At 45.9% G+C, this 21,428-nt stretch overlaps 1 protein-coding gene across 1 annotated transcript; it reads left to right on the top strand.

The window, feature by feature from the left end:
• Nucleotides 1-9,831: 9,831 nt before the first annotated feature.
• LOC124699200 (probable calcium-binding protein CML25/26) lies at nt 9,832-10,409 on the top strand. Its single transcript, XM_047231537.1, has one exon. The coding sequence runs from the start codon at nt 9,909-9,911 to the stop codon at nt 10,329-10,331; it is 423 nt and encodes a 140-aa protein (XP_047087493.1). The 5' UTR covers nt 9,832-9,908; the 3' UTR covers nt 10,332-10,409.
• The last annotated feature ends 11,019 nt before the right edge of the window (nt 10,410-21,428 follow it).

Below are 21,428 nucleotides of genomic sequence, written 5' to 3'. Positions count from 1 at the left end.
TCGATAGAGTCTCGCATCTCATCACAATTTTTTTCTAGATTAATGTTCACTTCATCGACCGCATATGTACAGTACGGCTATGCCTTCATTGATTCATTCCTTCGTTCATTGTTTCACTCTCTCACGAAGTCACGATCGTTATTATGTTACTATATGGTAAGCTAGTTTGAATGGGTTCAGTTGTCTAAATGGTGAATATATATAGTGAATCACATGTTGCACTTTGAGCTCTTCCTTATGATGGCCGTGATAATGAAATAGGTTTTCGAAACATACACACAAAAAAAGCGAAAAAAAACACACCCGCTTGACCCCGCGTCATCCTCGTGGGGGTGATAGGGTTGTAGGCCTGGAATTAAAACTCGCGAGCTAAACGAGTAACTCGCAACTCGCCTCGACTCGAACTCGGCGTATAACGAGCCAAACCGAGTTTGATATTTTATCGTTAAACGAGTTCAAACTAAACGACTAATTCGTTTAGCTCGATAAAACAAACAATATGTTGTATGATATGACCAAACTAGTTAATCCAGCCCAAATAGCAAGTTCGTGTCGGCCCAACTGCCCAAGCCCACCAAACCCAGCGCCTGATTTACACTAATTAACTTCGTAACCCTAACTCCCTAAGGCCTAAGCGATTCCCCAAAATCCTAATCCTCTCTCATGCCGTACTGAACAGAGGAAGGCAAAGAGAGGAGGCGGCGGCGGCACCCACCGCTCGGCGCTCGCGCTCCTCCCACCACGACACGCGCCACCCCGTCCCCGACTACCCCGTCCCGGCCGCCAGCCCGCCACACCATGGGGAGGCAGCCCAGCCTGGAGTCCAAGGCAACGGCGAAGAAGAGGCGGAATATATTTGTGGTTCTTGACTTAGCTTGAATGTTGCTGGTTAAGGTTAATCGAATGTGTGAATTATGCCCTGTCAAATGAGTTGACACGGACAAAGTTATTCTCCTGATATACTACTTCTTAAATATTTATGAAAAGTGTATTGTACATGTTTCATTTGACTGTTTTAAACGAGCTACTTGTGAGTTGCTCGCGAGCTTTGCGAGTCGAACGAGTTTTAAATCTAGACTCGATTGTTAAACGAGTCGAGTCGAGCTAACTTGACTGTTGACCGAGCTTCCGCGAGCGGCTCGAATTCCAGCCCTATAGGGTTGCCACCGCCAGACCACTCCCTCGTCATTGTCGTCGGCAGCTAGCGGACGGCTTGTGGTGCCGACGGTGGCCTCGGTCTCCTGTTCGGGTGTTGAGGTGTGGTCAACCTGGTATAGGCCGGCGAGGTCTGCCACGTCATCATCTCCCTCGGTGTTCAACTTGGTTCTCGCGTCTCAATGGGTGGATATCCGGGCGGCGAGCAAGGCTGGTTCTTGCGTTATATCGTGGTGTCGGCCCCAAGCGATGGACATGGCGGGAGGCCTGTCTAGTGTTGGCTAGCAACCTCGGTGTGTGGAAGTTTGAGTTGACCATCCCGAGTCGGTCGTGCTCGGGGGCTGCCCTGATGTTGTCCAGATGGTCCTGGACCTTGATGTTTTAGACGATGAGCTAGCCGGACCGGGGATATCATATGAAAAACCGTTTCACTCTCCTCGCGTCGCCTCCTCCAGGCGACCAAGGAGGCGAAACCCTAGGTCCGCCACCACCGCTCCTCCCTCCGCCCCCCACCCTCCTCGTCGCCCCTAGAGACGCCGTCGGCCAAGCTCGCGACACCGATGAAGGGGGTGGCGGGGATCTGATCTCTCGGCTCCCCGCGTGGTGTCTAGATGGAGGCCCTCCGCGCCGGGCTCGCCGCGGCCGTAGCTGCCGCTCGATGGGATCCCCTGCTCCGATGGCTGGCCTCTGGCTCAGCCTTAGGTAAGGGTGGTCTCTTCTGGCAGTTCCCCGGTGGGGGCTCTCTCGGGCGACGAGGCGGCGGCCTCGTGTGGTGAGGCAACGTTAACCGTGCGGCCGGTGACGCTCACGGATGTAACCGGTGCTTTGGTCGTGCGGACGGCGGGGCAACGGCGGGTGCGAGCTGGGCGTGGGCGGCTCCGTCTGCTCAGGTCAGATCTCGAAGGTCAGATTTCCTCCTCCCTTTTGGGATCTCTCCTCCCCGCGGATCTTGGTTGTCGGTGGCTTCGGCGCCGGTGCAGATGCTGGCTAGGGAGCCGGTGGGGTGCACTGGGGCCGGGAGAAATCCTTGGTCATGGACCATAGCGATGGCGACGCTGTGGGCACCGTTCACCTTTCTGGAGGCACCGCTGAGGCCCTACCTCCCCACCCTACCTCCGTCCCGGGTGAAAGCTCAAAATCCGTCGGATTGGAAGGCGGCGGCGTCACGGCATCGCACCCTCCCTGGAGGCGCCGTCTGGGGTCGTTGGTAGCTGGTGAGTGCTGCCCTGTTTGGAGGGATCTATGGCTGCTGCTGTAGCTGGTAGGGATGCTGGGCTTGGGGCCTTCCGTCCTCGCTCGACTTCCCTGCACCTCCGTATTCAGTGGCTACCCCCAAGCTTTCCCTTTTCTTCTCGGCTATCCCGGTTGAGCTGTTGTTGCAGGTGCGTGCTCATCGCTGCGAGAAGGCCTGCGAGATCGAGCCTCATGTGACTATCTCTTGGACAACAACTCTCCTTGTTCAAGGGTGAACAGATCCTTATCTGACGGTGCGGCGCTCTTCGATCCAGGGCAGGGGCCCTCTGCAGCAAGGGAGGAGATTTGTGCTCTGCCGGAGTATCCTTGGCGTTGATCTTGTGGTGTTGCGATCAAGGTCGATTGGCTGGTCTTCTGCTGCTGTTTGTTTCTTCCAGAAATCGAGCGTGAAGGTCTTCGCCTGTTTCAAGCTGGGCTTGTTTCATATATATGTGTGCTTGTGACGTGCGTGGTGTTGTAAGCTGTTATCAACATCCTTGGTGAAAAGCTTGCCCGGCGGTTGCTGGTACGGGGGACGGCAACACCTTTGCACGTTGTGCATCTCCTTGGAGGCATCGTCGTAGGTACTAGTCTATTTGGTCGCTTGACGTTCATCGGTGGTGCTCTCTAGTTGTGGATTTGGCTCCGGTTGGGCAGTTGTGCTCACCGTCTCTCCTGTCTTGACAGTCTTGTTGTCTCCTATCTATTCATTCTCACGGTATGGCGCTCTTTGAGGCAGAGCGTGGGGGGCAGGCTCTCTCTTCCAAAGTGGAGGCGAATGGTGTCGGGATTTCATGAAGCCATTGTTGCAGTAGTCGTGGACCTCCTCCAAGCTCCAACAGCTCGTCTTCTCTGAAGTTCTTGCTTCCGCTCCTTCTTCAACCAAGCAATTGTTGCGGCTGGCAAGGCTCTAAAGCATTTTCAAGCGGAGGCTCTACTTTTTATCTTATATTTGTTTGTTTTTGTTCTTTCTTGTAAGATGATTTCCTCATCACCGGGAAACTCTGGTAGCATATGGATTTAGTAATTTAAAAACGGGTGTTATCCCTTTTATTTCAAAAAAAAAAGGGGGGAAAAATTACACATGCGCAGTATAGCCGGGTCGACCGCTTGGAAGCCCGAAGTCTGTAATATTTATCTGGAAACACCTCACGATATTTACTCAGCCTTTCGAGAAGAAACTTTTACTCCCTCCATTCTTGAATACACGGTCACTATCAAAAATATACATTTTGTATATATACAACTATACAAGACCACTAATACCAATCGAGAAAAACTAATTGTATTTTTACTTTCTAGGATGGTTTCTAGGATGGTGCTCATCAATGTGAACATTGCATGTAGATTTAGAAAAGAGTCATCGCATACAATATATTTAATTAACCTGAAACACAAGAATAATTCCATAGAAATAAGAAATAATTGTGTTATTTATCACTTTGTTTTATTTCTTTTTTTATAAAGAGAAAATATTAATATCAGGAAGATACAAAATACACTCCGTCTCTACAACAACGTAATACCATAATAGTAGTACAGATGCAAATAGTCAAAAAAGATAAAAACAAACTAAGAAATAAATGTCCCGCTACAGTATTCCGTCCCTATCAACAACTACACATCCACCACGAAGATAAAACCTAAACTTCAGGCTCTCTGAAAGCGACGCTTGTAACCTGGAATATGTCTTCGTAACCTTGTATACAACAACAGGTGGAGTATAATTTGTAGTCTACATCATTCACGAGTGGTGCAGCACCAATGTTCTCAAACGACCTACTTGCATACCTTTGTCAAGTGGAGAGCGTGGAACAACCGAACAAGGATGATATTGGATAAGACCACATGAGACGCACGTTCCGTCCAAAGAAAAGATGATAATAGGACAATGCTGGAGGTAAAAACAGAATTTAAAATGTCCAGAAATATTGTAATAAAATTTCGCATGCGCATGCAGACATGCTACGTACGTACAAAAGTTTCAGAAAAAAGTAACATTTTATTTGCCTATGTAGAAAAGGATAAAGAAAATGTTCTGTGAATAGTCAGCGGTGCAGCATCAAAATTTGTCCTTTTTATTTGGGATACAAAAAATGTTATTTCTTTCCGAAAATTTTGCAAGGATATAGAATGCCTTGATGTACATGCGGAATTTTATTTCAGAATTTTTGAAAATTTAAAAATATGCTTTTACATAATGGGTTCATATGCATGTATTAGCTAAATTTAATTTTCCCCGAAATCAGCACCTCAAACTTCTGTTCACGGGCTTCGTCCTCGGGCCGCTCCCTGATGTCTACGGGAGCTTCTATTCTTGTAGACAGTGTTGGGCCTCCAAGAGCAGAGGTTTGTAGAACAACAGCAAGTTTCCCTTAAGTGGATACCCAAGGTTTATCGAACTCAGGGAGGAAGAGGTCAAAGATATCCCTCTCATGCAACCACTGCAACCACAAAGCAAGAAGTCTCTTGTGTCCCCAACACACCTAATAGGTGCACTAGTTCGGCGAAGAGATAGTGAAATACGAGGTGGTATAAATATATATGAGTAGTAGCAACGGCACCGGAAAAGTGCTTTGCCCGGGACGATAGAACAAGCGGTAGTAACGCGGTAAAACAGGTAAACAAGCAGCGATAGCGATATTTAGGAACAAGGCCTAGGGATTAGACTTTCACTAGTGGACACTCTCAACATTGATCACATAACAGAATAGATAAATGCATACTCTACACTCTTGTTGGATGATGAACACATTGCGTAGGATTACACGAACCCTCAATGCCGGAGTTAACAAGCTCCACAATAATGCTCATATTTTAGTAACCTTTAGTGTAAGATAGATCAAAAGACTAAACCAAGTACTAACATAGCATGCACACTTGTCACCTTCATGCATATGTAGGAGGAATAGATCACATCAATATTATCATAGCAATAGTTAACTTCGCAATCTACAAGAGATCATGATCATAGCATAAACCAAGTACTAACACGGTGCACACACTTTGTCACCTTTGCACACGTGCGGGAGGAATAAAACTACTTTAATAACACATCACTAGAGTAGCACATAGATAAATTGTGATACAAAACATATTGCAATCTTAAAGAGATATAAATAAGCACCTCACTATGCCATTCAACGGTGAATAAGTATTACTGTGAAATATAGCCTAAGAGACCCACACGGTGCACACACTTGTCACCTTTACACACGTGGGACAAGGAGTCTCCAGGAGATCACATAGGTAAAACTCACTTGACTAGCATAATGACATCTAGATTACAAGCATCATCATATGAATCTCAATCATGTAAGGCAGCTCATGAGATTATTGTATTGAAGTACATAGGAGAGAGATGAACCACATAGCTACCGGTACAGCCCCGAGCCTCGATGGAGAACTACTCCCTCCTCATGGGAGCAGCGGCGGTGATGAAGATGGCGGTGGAGATGACAGCGGTGTCGATGGAGAAGCCTTCCGGGGGCACTTCCCCGCTCCGGCGGGGTGCGGAACGGAGACTCTTGTCCCCCGGATCTTGGCTTCGCGATGGCGGCGGCTCGGAAGGTTTTCCGTATCGTGGTTTTTCGCCTCGGGGGTTTCGCGACGGAGGCTTTATATAGGCGAAGAGGCGGCGCGGGAGGGTCGAAGAGGTGGCCACACCATATGGCGGCGCGGCCGGGGCACGGGCCGCGCCGGCCTATGGTGCAGGGGCCCGGTGCCCCCCCCCTCCGGTCCTTCCCGGGTGTTCCGGATGCTTCCGGTGAAAATAGGAACCTGGGTCTTCGTTTCGTCCAATTCCGAGAATATTTCGTTACTAGGATTTACTGAAACCAAAAACAGCGAAAACGAGAGCCGGCACTTCGGCATCTTGTTAATAGGTTAGTTCCAGAAAATGCACGAATATGACATAAAGTGTGCATAAAACATGTAGGTATCATCAATAATATGGCATAGAACATAAGAAATTATCGATACGTCGGAGACGTATCACTCCCCCCCGGGCGACTCCAGGATGCCAAACCCTAGCCTTTCTCCACCCCGTTCACCCGTCCTCCCCCGTAGCCACCGCCGGTGGAAGCCGCCGGGCAAAGCCCGGGCGGCACCGGCGGTGGTGGCCCTTTCTTTACCCGGCGCGATTCCTCTCCAGGCGGGACTGACAGCCAGGCGGCGGTGCTCCCAGGTCGACGGGGTTCCGGCGGCGGCGCTTCCTCCCAGGCGGCGAGTGACAACGAGATGGAGGCGTGGCTCCTTGTCCGCGGGACGGCGCGGTGGCTTGGGGCGGCGCCTGCCTGGCCAAGATCTGGGCCCTTTGGGCTCCATCTCGGTCCGGGCCGGTCGGCACCCTGCCCGGCGGTGCTCCACGTCGCGGATGGAGGGGCGGCCAGAGGGAGGGGTGGCGATGCCGGCGGCGCGTATGCTGCAGCGCGGGGATCGGAACTTCACGAGCCCGCTCGGGCTCGGCCGGGCCGAGCAGGCCCGATGTGATCCGGTCGACGTGTCCGGTCGGTGTCCGCAGGTGGCGGTGGAGGCGGTTCCCTCCGACGTGGCTGCCGACGTGCTACCTCTCGCTCCCGAGATGGCCCGTCTTGTTTGTGATGACCCCGGTTTGTTGGTCACGGTGAGACGGCGGTGGTGCCTGCAAGGCAGTGGTGGCGCGGGGTGGTGGGCGGCGAGCGTGGTGGAGCACGATGGAGCGTCCAAGGCGGGGTTATGAGGGTCGAGAGAAATCCATGTCGGGTTCGCTGACACCGACGCGGTGACGCCCGCGGGCGCCACCCTTCCTTCTTGAAGGGCGTTGGGTGAAGCCCTGTTTCCCTCTCCTTGCGCGTACCAGGGGGAAACCCTAGGACCACTCCGGGCAGCAGCGGCGTCGTCGTCGCATTCCTTCTTGAAGGTGCTGCTTGGTACGCGGGGCTTCCAAGTGCTAGGAACGTGGTGGAAATTCTCCGACGAGCGCAGCTGTTGCGAGGCATTTCTGTTTTCGTCGATCCGACCTTTTCGGCATTAGTTTTTCTCTTGTCTTTCTTTTGTGTTTTGTTTTGGGCATGCTTGTGCTGTTTGCCCCAGCCATGGATCTATGTTGTATCCGTCATGTGTTATATTAATATAGCGGGGCGAAATCCTGTTTCGAGAAAAAAAAATTAATTTTCCGGCAATGCCACCTATATGTAATAAGTATTACCTCCGTTTGAAAATATAAGCCTTTTGGGAAGCTAGTTCAGCTTCAGAAAAAAAAAATACTCCTTCTATTTAAGGTTGTGTGAGATTTATCAAAATTTGAACGTATCACATCTAAATTTTAATAACTTTCAGACAGGGAGGGAGTATTTAGGAACGAAGGTAATAAGTAGCGTATATCCATGTGAGATAGCGATAAAGAATCTCGCGCATAAAGTTAAGACATGGAAAATTAAGAGCATCTCTAGCTGCCATCCCTCAAAGCATTCTTCAAAGGGATTTAGGGCGCGCCGATATTTGACTCTCCCCATTCGCGAATCCCAAATATCTTTTCCATCTGGTGCGACCTAATACGGTATCTGACATCCCGAGCTCATTCCCGCTACATAGGGGACGTTGTGGCGACGGCAGACGCAACGAAAAAACATGTTGCGAGTGGCAGGCCAACCTCATTAGCGGCACGAACCGAAGTGGTGTAGCTTTTCCTTAATGGCGACGCCGGTTTCCATGGCGCTGCAGGCGAGACTTCCTTTCGGCGTTGCGCCTCCTCCACGTGTCGCCGCAGTCCGCATTCCTGCGCATCTTCCAGCTTCTTCTCCACCGCTTCCCGCGCTTTCTCCCCGCCGCTTCACGCGCTGCCACTTGCTATAAAAAGCCGCCTCCTCTTAACATCGCCACCACAACCGCCGGCATTCTTCCCTCCGCCTCCATGAAAACATGCCTCGTCGCCTAGCTACCACCTACTCAAGGCTGAGCCGCACCAGCGGTGGTCAGGCACCTCCACCATTGTATCCACCTCCGCCTCCACCTCTGTCTCTACCTTCCCCGTTCGACATCCCCGACATCGACGAGTTCAACGAGAACGCCGACACCGATGATGACGTCATTGAGGTGGCAATGAACGCGCAGTTCATAGGCTGACGCGAGAGCGGGAGGCAGAGGAGGAGCAAGCGGGCCACGCGGTGTTCGGCGTGAAGCAGGCGGTAGCGGCGGGAGGCGGAGGAGGAGGAGGAGGACGATGATGACTGGAGCAGCGCAGGCCTGACCCGGAGGAAAAGTCGGCGGGGTAAAGGGTCATCCTCACGTCCTTCGAGTCACTGGAGAAGGCCGGCGCCCATGCATGCGAGGAAGCCAACGAGGCGCTGCGGCAGCGGGTCCTGGAGGACGCGGCGGCCCACAGCGCATCGAAGGGAGGCGGTGGAGAAGCGGACGAGGGAGGGAGGCAACGACGGAGCGGGGCCGTCAAGCGTCCCGAGTATACATGTTTTGCGGGCTCGGTTGGGGAGGGGGGAGGAAACGAACGTCCCCCCAGAAGCGGCAGCACCTTATGACTTCCTCAAACGCTTGATTTGGCGCTTTATCTAGATGCGATTTTGGATTGCGACTAAAGATGCTCACAGGGCATAGTCAGTACTATATATAGCCCAATTTTTATAGCTACTAATAAAATCAGACTAAAAACCAAAAATCATATTTCTCATTTCGAGAAAGGACATGGAAACAACGCCACCATTTGACCTTGACTTTCGTCACACGGGAGAAACAATAAATTTGCTTGCACAGAAGATACGTCCATCGACTTGGTATGTCTGACGGGGTGATGTGCTTTGCATGACATCTCTCCGTACAACTGGGACAAGATCGGTTATTTAATTTTCAAGAAGCTACTAAATGATTATATTTGTCGTGAGGCAGTTGAGAATCTGATTTCTTTCTCCTGCTAAATAAGCTATATAGATGGTTGCTATGCCGTGCACACCACAGCTAGCTGCGTCGCGTCGGCGTCGATTTCTTTTACACGTACCGCGCGCGGCGGTGCCGACCGGCCGTTGACGTCGGCGTTCTCCCAGCTCCATTTCCATCTCATACCCATCAATCTACGTGCTGTCATAACTAACAGCGGGTTATTTCATGCCTACATGACCTAGGGTTTGACTTTGACCCCTGGCTATAATTCAATTTTCTGGGGGCAAAATATAATGATGCAAGAAACTGAGGGCAACGCCTGCACGATACACTCCATGACCGTCATGAATTTCGTCAAGGAACTTAATTATACGCGTAGCAAACACGGAAGAAATATAGAAATACGAAATGACACTTGGATGTGTGGTGTAGAAAAAAGGACACGGAAACTAAGCTGTCGTTGCTGACGCGAACCAGCTTCATTCCTCTCCGTCCCGTTGCCTTGTGTTCCCGTGTGCGTATATATACCTCGCCACGCGCGCCACACTACCATCGATCCGTTCAAGGCTTCAAGCACACAAATTAAGTTGCCAGCCGCAAAACTTAGTGAAAGGCAAGCAAGATCATATCGGAGAACAGCCACTCGCCACATGGAGGCACCGACGGTGTTCGCAGCCTTCGACAAGGACGGCGACGGCAAGGTGTCCGCCTCCGAGCTGCGGTGCGGCCTGTGGTCGACCCTGGGGGAGGACATGTCGGAGGAGGATGCGGCGGCGATCCTCGCTGCAGTGGACGCCGACGGTGACGGGCTGCTGAACCAAGAAGAGTTCTCGAGCCTGGCCGCCGGCGCCCAAGAAAACGACGACGTCAAACGAAGGTGCTTGATGGAGGCGTTCGGGATGTACGCATCGTCCTCGACGATGATCACGCCGGCGAGCCTGAGGCGGACGCTGAGCAGGCTGGGGTCGCACGAGCTCGGGGTGGAGGACTGCAGGGCCATGATCTGCAGGTTTGACCTCGACGGCGACGGCGTCCTCTCATTTGACGAGTTCAGGGTCATGATGATGGCCTGATCGAACGACTCTTGCATCGCGTCACATTTTTCCAGAAATACAGATTTACGATGTTCACACCATCCATCGCATATGTACAGTACGGTCATGATTCATTCATTCATTCATTGTTTCACTCTCAAAATCGTTACCATGTTATTGTACATTTTGATTGAATGGTTTCAGTAGTCTAAAACTCTAAATGGGGGATATATATATTGAATCACATGTTGTACTTTGAGCTCTTCGTTGTGATGGCTTTGAATCCTTTTTAGAAACATAGAGAAAAAACAGCAAACACGAAAATTAAAACTGCACATCCTAGCCCAGGCCACCGCTAGCTCACATGGCCACTGCAGGAGAAACTCAGGGCCTGTTTGGTTGCTCAGAACGATGTTTCTCGTTTTTATTGGACCGAAAACCGGTCGATTGGAATATCAAAAAAAAAAAAAAAAACCGGTCGATTGGTCGATAAGGTCGTATGTAAAACTATATCGCACGATGTTTATAGTGGCCTAAAATTTAGCATGCGAACGGCTCGATACGGCTGTTATTCTAGGGACAAGCGGTGGCGAGCGCAAATTGCCCGCATTCCTGCGTAGGGGAAACGGGGTGGAAAAGGCGGGCGCTGCAAATTTTCTTCGCGTTTAGGCGCGCAAAGTAGCCTCACCACCCGCCACAGTCGGTCACCACCTAGCGAAAACGAGATCCCTTAGTACGAAGGCAACGCCGGCGGTGATCTAGATCTACAACGGCGGCGGCGGTGATCTAGATCTGTGACGGCGGCGGTGAGCTAGATCTGTGGCGGAGATCTCCAGTTTGCGAGTTCAAGATCCCCTGGAGCGGCGACCCGTCCCTGCCTCCATCCCCTTCCTCTCCGTCTTCGGCGAGATGAGGACGCCTTCCAAGAAGATTGTAAGTTCTAGCAACCTACTCCCACCCCTACTTTTACTGATTTAACGTAGATATATGCCCATTTAGCCTAGATTTGTACCAATTTAGCTTCCCATTTAGCCTAGGCTGACCTACAGAAGATGATTATTCAAGCGGGTGCCCTCGTAGCTGTAATTCAGGCATGGGTATTATGTATGCACGCGAGAGCCATTCGTCGCTGCACTAGGCCCAGCGTGAGATATGCACCAATGTTTATCCGCAACAGAGAGAGGATGAACAATCTGAACTACATCTACAACAATGGCGATGTGAAATATGTGAACATGCTGAGGATGAAAAGAACTGCTTTCAACCAACTCGTGAACACATTAAAGGGTAGGAAGTTTCTCAGGAACAGCATCCACACATGTATCGAAGAGCAAGCAGTGGCTATGTTCCTTCATGTTATTGGACACAACCAACGATTCCGAGTCATCCATGGTACATGGAGGAGATCGACTGAGACAGTTTCTAGGTACTTCAAGGAAGTCCTCTATGCTATTGGAACTGATAGGAGATATGATCAAGTCTGCATCTTCCAGCACCCCCAACAAAATCGCTGAAAGTCACCGTTGGTTTCCATATTTCAAGGTCAGCAACACTTTGTACAACTGATTTACACATTTGTGCATCATTTTTTTAGGGTGAACCTTGTGCTCTTCACATTTGTATAGCACAAATGCCTTAACATTTGTTCATGTTCATGTCAGGATTGTGTTGGTGTCATTGATGATACTCATATCACAGCGAAAGTGTCAAGAAGCTAGTCTCTAGCTTACAGGGGAGAAAGCACTACACCAGCCAGAATGTGATCGTTGTTGTGGACTTAGATATGAAGTTCACATATGTGCTTGCTGGGTGGGAAGGATCAGCCCATGATGCTACCATTCTGGCTGAGATCTTGGAGAGAGCTTATGGACTGAAGGTCCCTGAGGGTAAGTTCTACCTGGCTGATACAGGCTATGCTTGCTGCCCTGGTTTCTCCCACCCTTCATGTCCCAAGGTACCACCTCAATGAGTTCTCTGCAATGTTCTACCCCAAGAATGTCAAAGAACTCTTCAATCTCAGTCCCTCTAGCCTCAGGTTCGCTGTCGAGAGGGTATTTGCGGCTCTGAAGAACAGATTTAACATCCTTAACCAGAAGCCTTAATTTCCACACCTTCTCCACCCAGGTTAAACTAGTTCTTGCTTGTTTCATTCGCATAACTGGATCTTAGGCTGGTCTATTGACTCGTTCTTCCCGCCCGAGGATGAGTTCCAGCCCGGGGAGTTGATGTTGGCCATGGTGTTGCTCCCACCGATAATGCGGTCTGGAAGAACAAGAGGCATGAGTGGGCTGACAGAGGTCATACCAGGATGTGAAGAAGAAAAGAAGCATTTCCATGATTTGATGTGTATGACTACTTGTGCGATCTGAACTATCTTCGTGCATATCTAGGGCATAACTTGTTGTGTTAAACTATTTGGAAGTAGCTAGGACTCAACTACGTATAATAGTCTTGATTGTTAGTTTGATTCGCTTTTATGCTGCATCTTTGGTCGAACTGATGAGGGGTAACTGATATGGATATCCAGGCCTGGTACACTAGGACAGCCATTGATATGATGATTAAGTCTAAGGTTGTACCAGTATTTTATCATAGTCTTGTTATTAGGAAATAATAATGTAGTCAGGTCATGTGGTGGGCCATTAGGGTTTAAATTAGTGTTTGTTTGACTTGGGCCTGTCCGAGTCAAATTAGGTTAGGCCCAATAGGGCTGGCCGGCCACCTCTCCCTCATATAAGGAGATGATGCGGCCTAGGGTTTGGTAGTCTAGATTGAATCCAGAATATGTAGAACTTTGAGTTCATACTATCACCGTCCCTATGGGATCAGCTTGCGTGACGGCGTCTTGGACGTTCGTCCGGTTATCCAATAAAGGTGTGAGAGTTCTTGAATCTGTCAAGAGTAATCATATGTGCTTGAGTATCCTTGAATCTGTCAAGGGAGTTCAAGATCTATCGGTACTATGGATCAGCAAGGTGCATCGTGAAAGATCGGGACAACAGTCCTCATCAGTAACATTACCACTTGGGAGAAGTGGTAACTAGAACTATGTCTTGTAGATTACCAATCAGGCCAACATGCGTTGTTCAAAAGCAAATTGCAGCTTAGTTGGCAACCAAACAAGGCGTACAAATAGGCTGAAAAATGTTAGGAATTAAACAAACTCTCATTCATGTATATGGACTTGGCCTACTTTAACATGGCTCTGGGGAGAAGATCTCGCCCGATGCAGGAAAATGCTGCTAGCAACAAATCCGGCCCTCAACGTACGATTGTGTAACATCATCTGCTGCAACAGTATAGCTTTAGGGTGTGTTTTTGGTTCTTCACAATGTTGTTTCTCGCATTAACTAATACAAAAAAATATGCAAGTTGGTTGCCAACCGTTCGAACTTTGAAGTACCCTCAGGCATATATCCGAAGGAACGCTCGAATCGACCGTTCTCGCTAGGACACATCAAAAAGAGTGTTTTGGGGCAACTTCTCAACACCCTAATACAGATGGGATATTTCATTTATATAGGGATACACAAAAGTATACAATACATATTACAGAGACATATACATCTGCTATTATAATACAGTCTAACTCCCTCCCTCAATCTTAACTCTGGCCTGAAGTACATAGCAACTTAAGATTGCGTCTACAACCTTCAAACTGAGGCTGCCACAAAGGTTTCGTGAAGATGTCAGCAAGTTGATCTTTCGAAGAGATAAACTTGGTGCGGAGTAGCTTTTTGTGCGTTCTCTGACAAAGTGATAATCAACTTCGATGTGTTTTATTCGGGCATGAAATACCGGGTTTGACGAAAGGTATGTAGCACCGATGTTATCACACCAAAGGACTGGTGGCTGATTTTGAGAGACTCCCAACTCTCCCAATAAATATTGCATCCATATAAGCTCAGGTGTGGCATTGGAAACCGCCTTGTACTCAGCTTCAGTACTGCTGCGAGAAACTGTAGCTTGCTTGCAAACACTCTAGGCGATTAAATTAGGACCAAAAATACTACATAGCCTTCCATGGATTGCCTGTCATCTGGATTTCCAGCCCAATCTGCATCCAAAAACACCGAAAGAACACATGACGGCGCAGCGCGGGACGACCATATGAGGCAGTGAGACGAATATAGCGCAAGATGCGCTTCACAGCTGACTAATGTGAAGACCTGGAAACATGAAGATACTAACAAACACGATTAACTACATATGAGATATCATGCCTTGTGATAGTCAAGTATTGCGGACCACCAATAATATTATGGTACTCAGTGGCATCATCAGAAGTAAGGAGATCACCATCAAGAGCACACAATCGATCTGTGGTAGACATAGGTGTGTTAGCATCTTTGCACTTCAGCATACCAGCACAACGCAGCAAGTTTAGGGAGTACTTATGCTGAGTAAGAGTGAGCCCAGCAGCCGATTGATAAACATACGGACTAACAAAGTAATGCAAAGTGCCCAAATCTTTCACAGAAAAATCTGCACTCAAGGCAGCTAGGAGACTATCAGCAGCAACAATAGAGGGACTAATGAGGGTAATGTCATCGGCGTATACCAGCATGCATAGTTCTCTCAGGACGCTGAAGGAGAAACGGTGTTGTATCAGTTGTGGATGGAATAAAACCTTGAGTCCGAAGAACAAAGCCAAGGCGTGCATTGAAGGAGATATGCCCTAGAGGCAATAATAAAGTGGTTATTATTTATATCTTTATGTTTATGATAAATGTTTATATATCATGCTATAATTGTATTAACCGAAACATTAGTACATGTGTGATATGTAGACAAACAAAGAGTCCCTAGTATGCCTCTTAACTAGCTTGTTGATTAATGGATGATTAGTTTCATAATCATGAACATTGGATGTTATTAATAACAAGGTTATATCATTGTATGAATGATGTAATGGACACACCCAATTAAGCGTAGCATAAGATCTTGTCATTAAGTTATTTGCTATAAGCTTTCGATACATAGTTACCTAGTCCTTATGACCATGAGATCATATAAATCACTTATACCGGAAAGGTACTTTGATTACATCAAACGCCACTTGCGTAAATGGGTGGTTATAAAGGTGGGATTAAGTATCCGGAAAGTATGAGTTGAGGCATATTGATCAACGGTGGGATTTGTCCATCCCGATGACGGATAGATATACTCTGGGCCCTCTCGGTGGAATGTCGTCTAATGTCTTGCAAGCATATGAATAAGTTCATAAGAGACCACATACCACGGTACAAGTAAAGAGTACTTGTCAGGAGACGAGGTTGAACAAGGTATAGAGTGATACCGAAGATCAAACCTCGGACAAGTAAAATATCGCGTGACAAAGGGAATTGGTATCATATGTGAATGGTTCATTCGATCACTAAAGTCATCGTTGAATATGTGGGAGCCATTATGGATCTCCAGATCCCGCTATTGGTTATTGGTCAGAGTGAGTACTCAACCATGTCCGCATAGTTCACGAACCGTAGGGTGACATACTTAAAGTTGGATGTTGAACTGGTAGAACTTGAATATGGAATGGAGTTCGAATATTTGTTCGGAGTCCCGGATGAGATCCCGGACATCACGAGGAGTTCCGGAATGGTCCGGAGAATAAGATTCATATATAGGATGTCATTTTATGTGTATTAAAATGATCCGGAAGGTTCTACGGAAGGTTCTAGAAGGTTCTAGAAAATTCCGGAAGAAATAAGGATGGAAGGTGGAGTCCCAGAGGGACTCCACCCACCTTGGCCGGCCAACCTAAGGGAGGAGGAGTCCCAAGTGGACTCCCCACCATGGTGGCCGGCCACCCCACCAAGGAAAGGGGAGTCCCACTCCCCTAGGTTTGGACACTTGGAAGGTTTTGTTGGGGTCTTATTCGGACTCTTTTGACCTAAACCTTGGGGCCTCCACCTATATAAAGAGGGGGAGAGAGGGGCTGGCCGGCCACTCAAGCCACCACCATGGCCGCACCCCTCAAGGGTGCCCTAGCCGACGCCCCTCTCCCCAAACCCTAGCGGTCTCTCTCCTCCACCACATCCCGCACGCTTAAGCGAAGCTCCGCCGGATTTCTCCACCACCACCGACACCACGCCGTCGTGCTGTCGGATTCAAGAGGAGCTACTACTTCCGCTGCCCGCTGGAACGGGGAGGTGGACGTCGTCTTCATCAACAACCGAACGTGTGACCGAGTACGGAGGTGCTGCCCGTTCGTGGCGCCGGAAGCGATCGTGATCAAGATCTTCTACGCGCTTTTGCAAGCGGCAAGTGAACGTCTACCGCAGCAACAAGAGCCTCATCTTGTAGGCTTTGGAATCTCTTCAAGGGTGAGACTCGATACCCCTCGTTGCTACCGTCTTCTAGATTGCATCTTGGCTTGGATTGCGTGTTCGCGGTAGGAAAATTTTTGTTTTCTATGCAACGTTATCCTACGGTGGTATCGAGCCGTGTCTATGCATAGATGGTTGCACGAGTAGAACACAATGGTTTTGTGGGCGTTGATGCTCTTGTTATCTTTAGTTTGAGTACTTTGCATCTTTGTGGCATAGTGGGATGAAGCGGCCCGGACTAACTTTACATGACCGCGTTCATGAGACTTGTTCCTCGTTCGACATGCAACTTGTATTGCATAAGAGGCTTTGCGGGTGTCTGTCTCTCCTACTATAGTGAAGATTCAACTTACTCTTCTATTGACAACACTAGTATCACCGTTGTGGTTCATGTTCGTAGGTAGATTAGATCTCTCTCGAAAACCCTAAACCACGTAAAATATGCAAACCAAATTAGAGACGTCTAACTTGTTTTTGCAGGGTTTGGTGATGTGATATGGCCATAATGTGATGATGAATATGTATGAGATGATCATTATTGTATTGTGGCAACCGGCAGGAGCCTTATGGTTGTCTTTAAATTTCATGTTGAGTAGTATTTCAAAGTAGTTGTAATAGTTGCTACATGAGGTGAACAACCATGAAGACGGCTCCATGAACCTTGACGCTACGCCGACGATGATGGAGATCATGCCCGTTGATGATGGAGATCATGTCCGTGCTTTGGAGATGAAGATCGAAGGCACAAAGACAAAAGGGCCATATCATATCACATATGAACTGCATGTGATGTTAATCCTTTTATGCATCTTATTTTGCTTAGATCGCGACGGTAGCATTATAAGATGATCCCTCACATTAATATCAAGATAATAAAGTGTTCTCCCCTAGTATGCATCGTTGCCAAAGTTCGTCGTTTCGAAGCATCTCGTGATGATCGGATGTGATAGATTCAACGTTCATATACAACGGGTGTAAGCCATGTTGCACACGCGGAATACTTGGGTTTGCTTGACGAGCCTAGCATGTACAGACATGGCCTCGGGACAACGGAAACCGAAAGGTTGAACACGAGTCATATGGATGATATGATCAACATGTTGATGTTCACCATTGAAGCTACATCATCTCACGTGATGATCGGTTTTGGTGTAGTGGATTTGGATCGTGTACCACTTAACAACTATGAGGGATGTTGTATTAAGTGGGAGTTCATTAGTAATAAGATTAGAACATGAACTAATTATCATAAACATAGTCTGAGTAGTATTTTGAATTATTTTTTGTAGTATTGGCATCCGTTTTCTACTATGCGCTAGTCTTGTTATTGAGATAGAAATACTTGTTAAAATCTGATAAGAAACTTTACGGATTGATACCGTATTGTTAATGAATCAAGAAATGATTAAGTCCTATTGCAAACTTTTAGTAAACCTCACATTTTTGATTCAAAGAGCTATGGTTTCAATTAGTACCTAAAGTTATCTTGTCTCCGTCAAACTTGAAGTTCAAATTTGTTTGAAAAGTAAGGAGCTGAAAATTTAGTTTTCGGAAATAATCAAGGTATGAGATATATGAGATATCTAAGACCTTATTGCAAGATGATAGAATATTATATGGTGAGACTACATAAACTCATAAGTTTTATGGGAATGTATGAAGGTTGAAGACGCCGAGGCGTCACAATCCTCCAACTATTGGGGCACTAACGATATTCGCATATCCATGAAGTTATCATCCTTAGTATGCACCGTTGCTAAGACTCGTCGTATCGAAGCATCACGTGATGATCGGGTGTGATAGATTCTACGTGTGCATACAACGGGTGCAAGCCAGATTTGCACATGCGAATACCAAGGTTAAAACTTTATGAGCCTAGCATGTACGGACATGGTCTCGGAAAGTCATCATGATACAATGGATAAAATTATGAGTGAAATTGTTCATCATATTACAAGGTTACTAATAGTGAAATCCGGAACACTTATCATATGATGATCAACTTCAAAGTAAGAACCTCAAGGTTATTGGTATTTGACCAACAAACCTAGAAGTTAATGATGTTGAAGTGTTTTCTGAATAATGAGGAAAGCTAAAAGAGAAACTGCAAAAGATATTTTGGCAAAAAGAAAAGAAAAGACTAGAAAGTCTAGCTCAGGTGTATATAAATGATATACATGTTATGGTTGTATTCCTAGTTAAGTCACACTATGAAATTCTTGGGTATTAGTACTATATTGGTTGGTATGAAGTGTCATACAAAACAACGCAATACAAGAATACAATGGCCTAAGTGACTCGACAAGGAATATGATAGGAATGCACGTGCGGAACAAAATAAAGTGTTATTATGTTCGTCATTGGCATTCTATCTAGCCCTTAGAATTTATAATAAAGAACTTAATAATTGTTATTTTGCTCTGGTCAAATGAAAACAATGAGTTGTTCAAATTATGACATTACTCCATGTACGATGGATAAGTTATTATAAATCTTAATGGTGAAACACACATACATAACACTGACGCTAAAATGCCATAAGGCAAATGATTTGAATTCCACTTATTTGTGGAACCGCCATTTAGGTCATGTTAGAAAGAAACGCATGAAGGAACTCCATGTAAATGGATTTTTGGAGTCATTTGATTTTTGAATCATTTGGCGCTTGCAAATCTTTTCTAAAGAGAATGATTAAAATACCGTTCATAGGCCAAGAGTTGAACGGACAACTAACTTAGTGGAAAAATACATGATGATGTATATGGTTCACTGGGCATAGTTGTGTGCGGGAGATTCTTATACTTCATGAAAACTCAACAATGAATTGAGTATATATGTGGATATATTCAATAAGGAAGAAGTTTGAAACATTTGAATGGATTCAAATAAATTTCAGCATGAAGTGGAAATCATCGTAATAGAAAAGTCAAATATCTATGATTGGATCATGGTGAAAATATTTGAATTACGAGTTTTAGCGAACATCTAAGAGAGTCATGAAATTGTTCTACAACTCACATTTCTTGGAGTATCACAATGATGATATAGTATCCGAGAGATGTATCCAAACCTTGTTGGATTAATGATGAGATAAAATATTATGATGCCATTATATTTTTGTGGATTATGCTTTAGTGACTACCGCTTTTACACTAAATAGAGCATCATCATGATCCGTTGAAATGACACCATACGACTTATGGCATGGGTATAAATCCTAATAGTCCTTTCTTTAAATTTTGGTCTAAGAGTTTACAAACCAAAATCGGATGAATGTCTTTGTTGGTTATCCCGAGAGATTTAATTGGGAATTCTTCCCACAAGACAAAAACAAAAGTGTTTGTCAATGTTTCTTATTTCCGAGAAATTGTTTCTAGTGAAGTATTTGAGTGGGAGGACAATATATTTTGATAAGGTTTATGAACCCGAGCATAATGATCGAGTAGCGCAGCATCGGAATTGGTTTCGGAAGCGGCCACGACGATCATGGCTCCCATGACTACAAAGTGTTTTAGCCATGGAGATCGAAGTACATATTGAACCTTGTAGGTATGGTTTACTTTGTGATCAAATAAATGATTTGTGGACAAAGGATTGATTTTGAACAATGATAAACCAACTACAAATAAAGAAGTTATGATGGGCCACGACTCCGTTAAAATGGCTATACGCCATGAAATCCAAGATAGATGAATACTTTTTGAAAGTAAATGGATCTATAAAATTGATGGACTTGGATGGAATATCCTTGAAGAAGCTTGACTTGTCGAAAAGTTGTTTACGACAAAGTTCAAAGAGTTGACTATAATAAGATAGATCTTCCGTAGCAATGCTTATAGTCTATGTGGATTATTCTAGTAATCACTACATATTTCTTTTATGAGATATGTTAGTAGGATGGCAAAATACATTACTTATCAGAAGTGTGTACTAAAGGTGTATACAAGATACAACCAAGAGTTTTGCTGATCCATGGAATACTAGATAGGTATACAAACTTCAATTGGATGAAGTGAGTATTGCGGAGTTGGAATCTTCACCAGATGAAATAGTCAAAGAGTTTTTGATTTCATCAGAGACGATGAAGAGGCTTGCATTTGCAAGAAATTAAGTGGGAGCGCTGAGACATATTTATAATACTTTATGTAGATGACATATAGTTGGTTATAAATGATGTAATTATATACTTGATTAAAAGGTTTCATTGAGAAATTAATTTCAATGAAAGGATATGGATCGAAACATATTTAGTGTCAAGATCTATGAAGATAGATTGAAACACATAATAAGTTTAAGTCAAAGTACATAGAATGGATATTGAAGTAGTTCAATATAGAAATATTAAGAAGATGTTCTTGTCATGTGAAGTTTTTAACAAGACTTGAGTGTGTCTGACACTCAATGAGTAAAAACACATGAGTGATTTTAGATCACGAATAATATGTACAAAATCAGATATCTTGTGCTCTAAAATGTTATGAGCATATAACAGAATGATTCATGAGATGATCATTGGACGACAGTAAGAGTATCCTTGAGTACTTTAGAAGAACCAAGGATATATATATATATATATTTTTGTATGGAGAAATGACAAACAATCGCTGTAAGGTGATTACACCGATATTTGTTTTGTCACATACAAAAATAAAATTTCAATCTCAAATTAGACTAAGTGTTATTTTTAAAAGGTAGCACAATAAGCTAGAAGTTGTCTATGCTAGATTTAGAAGAGTTCTAAATATTGTGACGGATTCTACAAAAGAAGGCAAAAATATGTCATTGTTTTGACAATGACAAAGGATGT

Source organism: Lolium rigidum, chromosome 3 (genome assembly GCF_022539505.1).
Source record: "Lolium rigidum isolate FL_2022 chromosome 3, APGP_CSIRO_Lrig_0.1, whole genome shotgun sequence".
NCBI classification, from domain to species: domain Eukaryota; kingdom Viridiplantae; phylum Streptophyta; class Magnoliopsida; order Poales; family Poaceae; genus Lolium; species Lolium rigidum.
Note: the sequence above shows the minus strand (reverse complement) of the source record. Positions and strands in the feature narration are given on the sequence as shown.

Excerpts from the sequence above, each read along its gene's own strand:
- LOC124699200 (XM_047231537.1), top strand. The coding sequence starts at position 9,909 with ATGGAGGCACCGACGGTGTTCGCAGCCTTCGACAAGGACGGCGACGGC.